The sequence below is a fragment of the Sardina pilchardus genome, chromosome 10 (assembly GCF_963854185.1).
Source record: "Sardina pilchardus chromosome 10, fSarPil1.1, whole genome shotgun sequence".
In the NCBI taxonomy this organism is placed as follows: Eukaryota; Metazoa; Chordata; class Actinopteri; order Clupeiformes; family Clupeidae; genus Sardina; species Sardina pilchardus.
In genome coordinates, this window is record NC_085003.1 from 1,085,878 (window position 1) to 1,099,990 (window position 14,113).

Consider the following 14,113-nt stretch of genomic DNA (forward strand, 5'->3'; position numbering starts at 1 on the left):
ATTGTTGATTCGTCACCTTTACAATGAGGTATAGCTTGTAAGCATAGGGCAATCATGGAATGAACAATACAGCCAAATGTCTAAGTAGTGCCAACCAAAAATGTGCCAAAATGGCCAGTAATAGGGTTCTGCTGCCAGACATCTCGTTTTGGGCTTCAAGTGCTACCAGGTGAGTTTAGATACCGGGATGAGATTCTGGAGCCAGTGGCAATTCCATATCTCCAGAATATAGGACCAAATGCCATCCTCCAGGATGACAACGCTCGCCCCCATAGAGCTGGGATCATCAGAGAGTACCTCCAGAATTTGGGAGTGGAGAGGATGGAATGGCCTGCCGTGACGCGAGTCCAGACCTCAACCCAATTGAACACTTGTGGGATCAGCTTGGGCGTGCTGTACGTGCCAGAGTCACCAACAGAACCAGGTTGGCTGACTTAACAGATCCTTATCGAGGAATGGAATGCCATCCCATCCCACAGCAGAATGTAGCCAGGTTGGTGATCAGCATGAGAAGAAGGTGCCAAGCTGTTGTGGCTGCATATGGATCCTCTACATGCTACTGAGGACCCTGACACTGAGTATAAAATGAACGAATGTATTTTTTGTTTTCCTCATTTCTGTGGGAGAGTGCAATCGTCAATGCTTGAAGTAACAAAGGTGAATTCCAACAGCATAACAGGCCATCTTGGCACATTTTTCGTTGGCACTACTTACACATTTGCTTGTGTTGCTCATTCCATGGGAGCCCAATGCTTACAAGCTGTACCTCATTGTAAAGGTGACTAATAAACGATGAAAATGACATAAAACACTTTAGTGATTGGCCCATTATATCTCCACTTTAATAATACCAAAGTCAAGTTTCATTACTTTTTGTGAGCGGTTTATGATCCTAGAAAGATTTTCTTCTTTTTTTGAATACTTATTTTATCTAATGACATAAACATAATGAATTGCATCCACATATCCTTGGACTATGCACAACTATCTTTCTTTAGCCTAAAATCATCAGAATGAAGGCAAATTACTTTCACATTCTTCTTAGTGACAAGCACTCAATTAGACCTACATTCCACCACTATAACGTCATTAAAGCCAAGTCTATAGTGAATAGTACAAAAATCAATATGAAGTGTTAAAGTTACTAAATGTTTTTAACAATTATGCAGATCATAAAATACTAAAAATTATTAACAAAAGTTTATGAATTCCAAAATATGAAATAGAAATTACATGGCCATAATTTTCTGTGTGTGTGGAGGGTCAAGTAGAGTTTAGGATTGCCATTGATATTGGCCACATAATATTCAATATTACCGATGGCATCAAGGTGGTGGGGACTCCCAAATCAAATCAAATTTTGACTTGGTATCTGTATCAAAACAATAATTTTGGTATTGTGACAACACTACCTTTAAGGCGGGTCTTTGCCTCTGATTGGCCGTGGTCTACATATTCCTGTACACCATGCTCCGGGCTGTGTGTTTGAAATTGTGACCTGAGCTCATAGAGAGTTTTTTAGTGAAGAAAAGTAGGCCTACTGTTCAACCCAATACGGTCATTCCCGGTCCATGCTCTGACAACGGCTCAGAAACTGAGAGCGATAAAAAGTTTACCTAAAAGTGAGCCATTAAAGGTGATGCGATGTACATTTTTGGGTGCACCTACATTTTGTACTGGTGCACCTAACAACAGTCAACGCAAAAAGTTAGTCTGGAGCCCTGCCTACCATCGGATAACCTAGTACTATGGGTAGGCATTATGTGTGTTTGAAATAATTATTTTTGTGATATTTCCAAACTTTGCAGAGGAACATTTTTGTATTAAGGGAATTAAAGGCCTGTCGCATACACAGTAGATGTCTCTCTCAAATACTAACCGGTGCAGTTCTGAGATTTGGAAAAATAAAAGCCTGGGCTATTCTTTGAAGTTTTACGGTATATACATACATGCATACATACATACATAACAATTATACAAAACAGGTCAAACAGTAATTCAATTGTGTTTTGAATAGACTTGCCCTTTTCTTGAAACCGCTTTGAATCCATGTGCAATTAATATGCAAAACCCCATGCTGGGTACATAAAGCACCCGCTCTGCTACTACAAACCCAACAGGAAAGAACAAGTTGGATGCTGGGATGAAAGGAAGGATTGTTAAAGACAGAGCCTGAAAAGAAAGAAGGAAAAAGAATCAAGGTATTTTAATGTCAGCATGGTGAAACAATTTTTACTAAAAATGTGGGCTGGTTACATAATAATATATATAATACTATGGTTATAGTTAGATACTGTGTCGCAGTTCCAGCAAAACTTCTGCCACCAGTTCGAAAAATGTCCCTTCCAGGTTTCAGGCGCTATTCCAAATTGTTCTTTCAAATCTAGAAGTTACTGTTACTGAGGAGCAACACAGAATTCACATGCCCCCCACACCCCTTTTTTTTCACTAAGCAAACTGAGCAGTAACATGTTAAGTTCATTTTAAATCATGCAGGGGACATCTGGGTCCTTCATGATGCCATCGTGACACATTTCACAATGGCTGCTGCCACCGAGGTGGCAAGGACCATAGCGTGGGTACCATACTCCAGAGCGACTTATAGCAGCTAGTCCGTAAAATACGGTATACTAGTCAAGGACCGAGAGAACTGAGCCCATACGATGAATGGTCTGGAAGCAGATCTGCACTGCAAAAATAAAATCTAACCAAGTGTCATTAATCTTATATTAAGATGTGTTAGTATGAGAGACTTGCCTTGCACTCTCTTGAAAGATCATTTTGACTTAATTTAAGAAGACCTTGACTTAGTTTAAGGAGTCTTATCAAGAGAAAGTTACTCGATGCACGGGCAGACAAATTTGCTCATTTTCAGGATAGATTAGAGCAGTTTTTGCATTGTATGCATATGAGGAAAGCCAATCAGTCCTCAAACTAGAGGCTGGATATCAGTGTCCACCACAACCTGATTATATATACTCAAATAATATGGTGGAGGTATTTTTGCTAGGACAGTTGGATGGATATGATCTCTCCATGGACGTCTGTGGAGAGGTCCAGTGCCTGTACTTCGAGCATAGCAGTTATACCTGTACTTTGATAGTGATGAAGTGTTTATAAATAAATGTGACCCAGGTCCCCATGAGCATGTGGTACGGGTGCTGTAGCCAGTTGTGTGACAGCGATCCCCAATTAAATACTTTTACAGGCCAACATTTGAACAGAATCCTGAGCGTAGTACTGTAACCATTATGAAATTATATAGCAAAATACCAGTATATAGGATTATCCAGCATTTATCTTAAGTGGACACAATTTACAGGATCTCTTATTCAACAGCAATTGCTATTAAGATTTGTAGCCTCATCATGTACACACATCCAACAATACAAATATGTAATCTCACCATTATAACCGTTTTTCCTGAACTGTGTGCATCCCGGAGACTCTGACAGGCTAGGACAGCCACAAAAGAATAGAAGGCTGCGGTTGCAAGGTTACGGGTGTCCAAAAGTGTCTCAACCAATGGAATGGTACCCATGGTCCAATCACAACAGAGCTCAGATGGATTTAGCAAGAGCCACGCATTGACTGGTAGAAGATAGTTGAACGTCAGCTGTCTGGTTGGTGAAGGGCTGACCGCTGCTGGATTATCGAACCTTAGGAGGAAAACAGTTTTTCTTGATTTTTTTAGGAATCATAAAATGGTGATATATGGGTTCAGCGATAAGCCCAAAAAGCTTCCATGATGTAAAAAAAAGAAAAGAAAAAAAATCAGTCAGCAAAACTTGTTGGTACTTGCCCTACAGCTGAACTTTCTGACTTTTCTGTCAGAAGAAAAATGTTACAGACAGATATCGTGCACATCATGGAAGCTGCTAATTTTTCTGAATTGTCAATACCATATACACAATATTGCCAAAATAATTGGGTCACTTGCCTTGACCCCCCTAATGACTTAAGTGACATCCTATTCTTAATCCATAGGGTTTAATATGACGTTTGTCGACCCTTTGCAGCTGTAACTGCTTCATCTTTTCTGGAAAGGCTTTCCATTAGGTTTAGGAGTGTGTTTATGGGAATTTTTGGCCATTCTACCAGAAGTGCATTTGTAAGGTCATACACTGATGTTGGACGAGGAGACTGGCTCTGAGGATCCGCTCTAATTCATCCCAAAGGTGTTTTTCCAGGTTGAGGTCAGCTCTCTGTGCAGGCCAGTCAAGTTCATCCACACCAAACTCTGAAATCAATGCCTTTTTGGATCTTGCTTTGTGCACTGGTGCACAGTCATGTTGGAAACGGCCATCCAAACTGTTCCTTCAAAGTTGGGAGCATGGAATTATCCAAAATCTCTTGGTTAATGCTGTAGCATTCAGAGTTCCTTTCACTGGAACTAAGGGGCCAAGCCCAGCTCGGGGATGGCCCCTTCCTGTTCCAACATGACTGGGCACCAGTGCACAAAGCAAGGTCCATAAAGACATTGATTTCAGAGTTTGGTGTGGATGAACTTGCCTGGCCTACACAAAGTCCTGACCACAACTAAACAGAATGAATTAGAGCGGAATCTGAGAGGTAGTCTCCTCTTCCAACATCAGTGTGTGACCTCACAAATGCGCTTCTGGAAGAATGGTCGAAAACTCCCATGAACACACTCCTAAACCTTGTCGAAAGCCTTCCCAGAAGAGTTGAAGCTGCTATTGCTGCAAAGAGTGGACCGATATCATATTAAAACCTATGGATTAAGAATGGGATGTGACTGAAGTTCATACGTGAGTCAAGGCAGGTGACCCAATACTTTTGGCAATATAGTGTATTATACAGTAGGCCTATATTATTTTCATCCTGCATAACAATAAAGAATATGTGCTTTGCCTAGTAGGTCATGTTCAGAGCAGTAATGACGCCTGGGATTTAAAACTGGAATCTCAAACATGGAACTTAAATAGTGTGTGTGTGTGTGTGTGTGTGTGTGTGTGTGTGTGTGTGTGTGTGTGTGTGTGTGTGTGTGTGTGTGTGTGTGTTCACACAATTCAATTTGCTCTGAGTAGGCTGAGCTTCGCTCTGCTTAGGTTAAAAAGAAGATCTTTCACGAGAGGATTTTGGGCTGCGTAGATTCAACGCAGATCTTGTTAGAATGGTGAAATGCATCCACACCTGACATTATTTTGAGGAAGAAGTAGCCAACCAAGCTCAATTACTGTAGCATGCAGCCAGACGGGCTTGATGTAGGTGGGAAATTATGGCTTTAAAAAATATCGGCGCAAATTATCGGCAGAAATTCTGTTATCGGAACGATAATAATATTTAAATTTTTCATTTATCGGCCAATAATATATTGGCCGCCGATTTATCGTGCATCTCTATTTCTTAACCAGCAGACCGTACCTGCCAACACATATGTGGTGAAAAATGGAAAGTGCAGAACAGTCGTACAGAACATTATTGATCATTTATAAATTGAGAGAGAGGGCACAGCCATAGGCTACATTTAAAAGGAGCTAGCAAAAAAAGTGCAGACACAATGGTTATGATTATAGGATTCGGCAGACACTTGTGTCTAAAGCGACATACAAATAGCAACAATACAATAGTTAAATTTAACAGTAAACGATGCTCTCAAAGTGACAGTGCACCATTTATAAATGAGTTTAACAACATCAACAGTGGTGTGTGAGAGGGGGAGTGGCTACATTAGAGCAGAGATGTGCTTCTTTCACCGATACATTTAGCTACATCTTTTGCATTACTTATCCAAGCTAGAAAAGCACTCAGAGGAACAATAGGCTACAGGCAGAGGTCTGCGCTCTCTAAGTAAGCTACCAGGATACAACTCATAAATAACGTTATGCACTCTGATAAAATGTCCATGAAAAGCCTGCTTTACCTCTTTATAGTCCGTTAGTTTTGCTTCTGCCATTCTAAAGCGTGCTAATGTTTTTATCCATGCGGGCCACGAGCTTATTCGAAGTCGAACAGATAACTTTTATTATTAGCTTACTTCTTCCTTGGTTGTCATACATTTAACCTAAACTATTCAGTGCGCCACTATGTGGCCATAGCATGCCATTACACGGCCAAGTGAAAAACATAAACGAAATCCATCAATCACTTTTTGAGTTATCTTGCTAACAAACAGACAGACAAACAAACCCCCCGACGAACACATAACCTCCTTGGCGGAGGTACCAATGTCAAACACTGCACTTACTCATGCCCGTAGCAAGACACCTGTCAAGTTTGAAATTGAACGAACAAACGGTTCAACAGAAATGCGGTTAACGTTCCTGTAATTTATAGATAGATAAGACAACAAGCCACCTCATGTTATTACCTGGTGAAAACTGGCAACTGTGACTGAATGACCTGCACTCTGATGATCACCAACAGCAGTGTACTGATGATGAGAACAATGAGCTTGAGCAGCGTTTGCAGCATGCCATACGGCAACATATGTTTCCCACGCAGTACCTGCAGCACAGTGTCCAGCAAGGCAGGCAAGGTGAACTGTCAGTGAAGGAACAAATGAGATAGTGAAGGAGGGAAAAATGAGAGATAAAACATGAAAGAAAACATGAATTGTACTATTTTAGAAAAATACTTGAAAAGGTACAATCAAACCCCTGACATCAACAATGTGCTAGCACTTCAGATAGTTTCAAATTCATACTGAGGCTTTATTCAACACTTCACAGAAATATGATTGCCATTTTGTTTTAAAGTGGACTTATTATGCACATTTTTAATGTTTACAACTATTCTCGGAGTCTGCTAGAATAGGTCCACTCATACTATACATCTTCATTCAGTCTCTGTCTTAAAGCAACACTAAAGAGTCTTTTGTCCCTTAAAATAATGTTCCCAAAATCATTTCAGTGGTTCATCAACTCGTAACAGAGTGAACGGCACTTCTGCATTCACTTTGTGGCCCTCTATCTGCTACAACCGCACTATGCAAGTTTGCCAGATCGGGTAGCGGTTCTCTAGTACGATGGAATGAGACATAAGAAACTACAAATTTGACTTGTCTGTGGACATCGTTATTTGCTGGATGAACAAATAGCGTTCGTGCGACAGAGGAAAAGTGCTTTAGTGTTGCTTTAAACAGTCTATTATATAATGTACACAATGACCTACATGTAAGTTCAGCGCTGAGTACTTTTTGGTCTAGTCTTAATTTGATTTTAGTTTAGTTCTGTGGCAACAAGTGACCTGCAGGCCAAAACTGGCCCACCAATAATAATATCTGTCCCGCCAAATTATTCTGATAATTTTACATTCTTGCATCAGTGAATGTTTTTTTCAAAATATCCTTACATCTACGTTGAAAATTGTTATGTCACAACTTAACTTTTGCACTATTTTTTTCCTGAGTAGTGGGACTTTGAGTCTCCTACTAGGGTTGGTCATTCTTTCTGGGGTTTTTTTGTACTATTATTTATTTGATTTATTTTATCCATTTTATTTTATCTATTATTTATTACCTTCTTCCTCCTCACTCACACACACACACACACCTGACTGCCCTCCTACCCCACCTTAACCTACAGTAATTCCCCACATACTCAGCCCCCCCCCCCACACACACACACACACTCTGCCCTTACCAGCATCTTATTAGCCACATACATACAACACACTGCCCCCCCCAAAATGCACACTTCCCCTACACACATAAACTGCCCTTAACCCTCCAACCCCTACATACATACAGTACACCACTATTACCGCCCCCCCCCCCCCCCCCAAAAAAAAAAGACGATCAACCAATCAAATTAGGGAATGTCACGGTCGCGGTCAAACTGTGATTCGTCAGCACATTAGAAAGGGAAGCCATCCTCCTCGTCTTTTCCTCACCAGTCGAGTTACGAGTGGCAGTAGGCTAGTCCAAGCTGCGTTGTTAGCTTACATTGCCGTGACAATGCGTGTAGCCGTATAGCTTATTCATATCTCCGTAGTCTACGCATAGGCCTAATGTAGTGATGACCGAGTAACTTTGTGTGGAGATGTGTGGGAGAGAGGGGGAGGGAAAGAGACAGCGCGCGTGTGTTGCAGTCACCAATGTCCCTCGTCCAGTCTGTTTACATGGTCTGTTGGTTAGAGTATATCGCTATGCATAGCGCAAAATGTATACACCCCCCCCCCCCCCTTCTTCAAACAAACAAATAAATAAATAAATATGCATTCGTCACTTGGCTTCCTCAGAAATTTTCCTTACGCCTCGCCACTGCCACCCAAGACATCACACATGCCTGCCCTTACACACTTACATGCTCCCTCTACAAGCACAACCCCAGGCAGTTGGGTTGGCCCCTTTAGCCGTGGACCTGCCCAAGGTTTCTTCCTACAAGGGAGTTTTTCCTTGCCTCTGTTGCTCCTGGGTGTCCCTTGGTGCTCCCCAATCCCTCTTTTGTGTAGTATCTATCTATTTCTTTTCTTTAACTCATTAAAGGAGTCATAGAACGCATTTTTTGACCATTACAAATTGATCTTTGAGCCTAAATAATGTCATATGTAAATTTGTGGGGCTGAAAACGCCCCAGGAGCACTGCTAGATCGCCTAATACAAGGTCATAAATAAGCCTTGCAATGAAACAGTTTGTTTTTCCCGCCCACTCAGCAAGTTCATGAATATTCAAATGAGATGCGCGCTGATTGGTCTATTGGCCGATATGTCCTGAAAGTTGATTGGCTCAATCCACCGGTCTGAAGCTAGAGCAAAGTGAAACTATGTTTACTGCTGGTAAATAAAGCCAAAGTCTTTGATAAAGCTATCAACAATGGATTTAAATAAGGAATACAGCCGTACATGTATAAACCGAGTCAGAAGAAGATTCTGACGAAGATGAAGTGCAGCAGATTCCCCAACAGAATGAATGTGTTAGATTGGTAAGTTTTATCAGTACATTTCTTAGTATAGTAACTCTCCAAAGTTAGCTGTAATAACGCTAGCATTACAACGTCTCTGCCATAGACCACATATCTAGATACTAGCATCGTAAGAGCAGTTTAACAAGAATTATTAATCGAAGGTATGCAAATGAGAGGGGCCGAGGGGTGTATCTAAAGGGGGATGGGCGCCTATTACGTGTTATCTGAGCTCTGTTCAGATTGGAGCATTTCAACACGGCTGTTTCTATTTCCCAATTTGCATACGAAAGCAGGCGGGGGACGCGGTAAAGTCTTTGGTGTTGTCCTTTGGACACTGCTCGCAGCCTAAATTCAACAGTAACAAGGTGAATGTGGTTTTGAATTCTAGGACTCCTTTAACTGCCATTGACGTCTTTAAACGTCAATTTAGACCCATACGTTGACTGCCATCGTCTATAGACGTCAATTGCATTTTTCAATGGGGAGGGCTCATGGGTGGGCTTGGGAACGATCTGGCAGAGTTTCAGGCTTTTAAACAGACTGTACTAGCGATCCGAACTGCTAGATGCAGCAGTGCCATTTCATTAGTATCTGCCTCCAGCAGAGTGCACATGCAGAGACAAACAGCAAGAAAACACAATCAAGATTGACCACAGTGGATCTAGTTTGCACGTGGTCCAGCAAATAAATATGCTCACTTTTTACATCAAGGATGGAAAACATGTGAGCGGTATGATCCATTTACATTGGATATTGCTATTTAGACTAACAACAACTTTGCTAGTGCTAGCTTGCTAAGTCTACCGTCCTGTTCAGAGTCTATAGCGACCATCAGAGTCCCTAGCAACCTTGACGAGACTGACGAGATAACAGTGCAATCGTGGTTGACATACTACTGAAACGCTAATGTTAAAAAGTTGATTTTCACAAAAAGATCGTTTTCTCAATTTTTTGGTCAAAATCAGTGTTTTTAGCAAAACTAACCCATGTTCTACTGACGATTACTAAAGAACGCTAAACGATAGAAACAAACCGTTTTTTTAACCGTTTTTACATGGTCATAAAACTCACTGTTCGGTGGATCTTAGAAAAACAGTCAAAATGTTGTAAAACATCTGGCAGAATGGAGCGCTCTGCACTTAAAATGGCTGGCAGCCAATGAGTTCATTTATTTCTGTAGTTGAATGTATGTATCATCTGAATGTTAACGCATACATCTACTCACAACACTTCCTGGCGCTCCGACTGCTGACACTGTCCGATTGTCTATTCTGCAGGGGTAGGGAGCAGGACATTACACTACAGGGGTGTTAGGGACATTATTTTGGGCTGTATTGTTTCTATATGCCTTTTGGCTATGTATGTATTTATACCAGACGTCTTCATCATATCCTTCCTGTTATTTTCTATATCATTATTATGCTGAATTATGTATATAGTATTAGTTCATATTTTGTATACTTCCCTTGTTCAATGGTGTGCCTCAATCATCCCCAAACAGACCAATTTAGAGTAATAGCTGGGGCTATTTAATCATCAACCGTTTTTTATTCAGGGAAAATTGACTGAGCATCAAGCTCTTTTACAGCAATGCCCTGAGTCACAAAACATAACAATAATCAAAATAATAAACAAGAATAAGAAAAAGATACAAAAAGCAAATAATTAAAATAATACATAAACAATTAATAAAGCAATAATAATAATAATAAAAACAGAGAGAAAAGAGGAAAATGTATGTATAAATAATAATAATAATTATAATAATAATAATAATAAAATAAAAGGTCTAAATATTAGTCAAAGCAAGAACATTTTACACCAGCCATATCATCAATCATACCTTTGAATTGGTCTAGTGACACAAACCTATCTAATTTGAATAATTCTTGGAATTTGTTCCATTTATTAGATGCAAAAAATTTAAAAGCTAATTTACCAAATTCTGATTTAATTTGAGGAGTTTGAAGAGATATAAAACCCTGTGAACGTGTATTGTGGCAGATTGATTTCATATTCAGAAGAGAATTTAGGTAAGGAGGTAACTTTCCCAGTAATGCCTTATAAACAAAAAGGAGGCAGTGCCTTTCCCTCCCATCATAAAGGGAAGTCCATCCTACATTTTCATATAGTGTACAGTGATGAGTTCTATGAGGTAGCTCAGTTACCATTGTGTGTGTGGTAGGGGAAAGACTCTCCTGGTGTGACGCAGAGTATAGTTATTCATGCTGTTTCTTTAACTGTGCGATATTGCTGCTGCTTTTCTTTGTTTTTGGTAGGGACCAGTTTTTGTTTATAACAGTAATTTCCTGCATATAAGCCGCATTGTGTATAAGCCACAGGACAGTGTTTTATGCGAGTTAAAAGAAACAAAATCATATTGATACCATACTAACTGTCCCCATGTATTAACCTCATAGCTGAAGAAATTTTGCAAAATCAATGTATGAGCCACGGCTAATAGTCGGGAAATTACGGGTAGTGTTGCTATTTTTGACTATGCTACAAAATAAATAATTTGAGTTATTGAAACAACCTCCACCTCTCCTGCAAGTGCATTTCCACCATTTCCACCTAACTCGCATCCCAACACGTGGGTTGACCTCCCGGTCGCTCACACCCACACACATTACATTACATTACTTACATACATACATTACTTACCCCTTGTGCAACAAAGACCTCATAAACGCAGCAGATCCCAATGACTGTGATCCCTTGTTCCTTGCAAAGAGTAGCAGCAGCAACCAGGATGACTGTGACTGCAATGGGCGTCCACACTTGTCAAAAAAGAGAAAGGGTTTACATACATTAGGAAAATTGTCAATAGTGGTCTAGCAAATTCAAACACAACTTTACTTACTCTACATCAACACTAGTTGGTGTTGTACTCAGCAGTCAACTAGTCATAGAGAAAATGGCTGAATGCTTAGGAAGCTTGTGAGTCCTGAGCAAAAATGCAATTGTACAGCTGCGGTTCAGAAACGGGAGCAGAATAAAAAGCGGTTTCAAAATAAAAGCCCCCCGAAACAGTAGTAATAGGCTCAAAAAAGTAAACAACATTTAGAGTTATCAAATGATTTTTGTCTGTGACAGATAGTTTGTTTTATCTTCTACTTGCCCAAGCAATTATTTAGTGAATATGTCCAACACACTTACCGATGGAATGATCTGGGCTCCTAGATTTAGTGTAGGCTAAAAATGCTGCTAACAGAAATATTGACGACAACAGTTCAGCCCTACCAACCACACCGGTTACCTAAAAGTAAAGTAAAATATAATGTTAGTATACACATAAGTGTAAACATACCATAATTGTAAACATAAGCACTGCATCATCCCAATTTGTTTGTATAAAGTCACTCCATAGCAACCTTTTTTTATAAAAGTTTTGAAAACAAATTCTCATAAAATCAAACATCAGATGTACTTGAGTATTTACAATAATAATATTAATAACAATAATAATAAAATAAATAAAAATCAGAAGACAAACTGTATTCTGATGAAACAAAAATTAATTTCTGACCTGAATCAAATTATTCTTTCAATAATCTAATTTAATCACGAGGCCTGTGCGGAGTTTTCAGGAACTTTTTTCTTTTTCCTTTTTGGAAACTACATAGCAGTACAAAATATAAAGTATATTTTGGGGGGCATTTTTTGGACAGGACAATGAACAGATTGACTGGAAGTGAATGGGAGAGAGATGGGGAGGGGTCAGGGAGAGAGATGGGGAGGGATCAGGAAATGAGCCTGGTCAGACTCGCCCCAGGGTCTTAGCACTTGGACCCAAATGTAAAACGGGTGCAGTAGGTCATACAATATTGAGGCAGAACATAAAGACATGATGACACTTGACACTTCATAACCTTAGCCTCAATATTTCATCTATACCACCATATTACATTTTCAGTTCTGTGCCACCTGATCCACCTAAATATTTAAGATCCTGGAGTTTGGGACATGTCCTATGGTATTATAAAAATGAAAAAGTTAGACCTACGCTTTTCAGCTACCTACAGGGTAGGTTTGGTTCCCTCAGTTGACATTTCTTTTTTCATTTTTCCTACTTCAGACATGTCCCGAGGGAACAGTAAAAGAGAAAAGTTGGATCTAATACAATGTTGCAATGTTACAATTGCAACAACAAAAATAATATATAAATGGGTTTGCATTTCATGTCGTCCGTCCTTTTTATAAGACCATGGAGTCAATTCCTTGCCTGGAAGCCAGCTCAAATTTACCCCACCCACAAAATTTAAACTCAGGAAATATGGTGTGGAGTCTCTCCATTCAGAAGCAGGCAGGACAGGCTTAGTACAATGATTGACTAAGAACCGATCCTCATCAGTCTTTTAAAATAAAGTTTGATTAACTACAAAGTTGTGCATTTGGTTCATTTATCTTTATTATAACTTAAGAGTGTAAAAAAGTGTATCATTGTTAAAACAACCAGGCCTAAACTGGCAATCAATGTGACAGGAAGATAAGTTAATGGCAGTTAAAGTCAGCTGACTGGTTTAAAACAACAACTAGAAAAGCACTCTCAGAGCGCAGCTACCTCCGCCTGCATTGTTCTTCCTAGGCTGTCATACATTTGAACTGAAACTATTCAGATCGCCACCACATGGCCATACCATGTCATTACACCACTAAGCTAAATACGTACATAAATGCCTCTGGAATCCGGACAGAATTACAGATCAGGCCCAAAATGTAATCGTTTCTTCCTTGGGTCATGTCTGACCTTCCCTGAAAATCTCATCGAAATCTAACTATTTCTTTTCGAGTTATCTTGCTAACAAACAGACAGACAGACAAACAAAGAGACAGACAAACAAACGCCGGTCCCCGATGAAAACATATACCTCCTTGGCAGAGGTAAATTAGAGGATACTAAGATATGGGAAGGGGGACTGCCTCCCTGGCTTTTATTGTTGATCTGAGAGCAGTGGATTCTTGCACACTGAATTTGTGCCACTTGGCATAGCCTGAGCAACCTGATATTTTTTGTAAATGATTTAAAGGTGGCCTGCCACATGTATTTCATTACTTTGTGGTAATGTTTGAAGTTCTACCACAGACTACAATTTTTTTGTGGGAAATTTTTTTTTGGTTACCTGGTTTCAAGCCATTGTAGCATGACGTAGAAAGCCTGCAGGAAGACTCAGCTCGATTTGCACCAGTTCTCATTAATATTCAACGCGCTAAACTGCTTGACTTTAACTGAACTCACCAAAGT

The 14,113-nt window shown here is 39.9% G+C and overlaps 1 protein-coding gene across 1 annotated transcript in view; it reads right to left on the reverse strand.

Annotated features, from left to right (window-relative positions):
- The window catches only part of tmtc3 (transmembrane O-mannosyltransferase targeting cadherins 3), a 73,822-nt gene that overhangs the window by 41,045 nt on the left and 18,664 nt on the right, over window positions 1-14,113 (reverse strand). The window contains exons 5-9 of the mRNA XM_062547469.1: window positions 12,028-12,127; window positions 11,533-11,648; window positions 6,332-6,504; window positions 3,407-3,659; window positions 2,024-2,172 (exon numbers count right to left, since the gene is read on the reverse strand). Coding sequence (XP_062403453.1) covers window positions 2,024-2,172; window positions 3,407-3,659; window positions 6,332-6,504; window positions 11,533-11,648; window positions 12,028-12,127 — 791 coding nt within the window. The remainder of the gene's footprint in view (window positions 1-2,023; window positions 2,173-3,406; window positions 3,660-6,331; window positions 6,505-11,532; window positions 11,649-12,027; window positions 12,128-14,113) is intronic.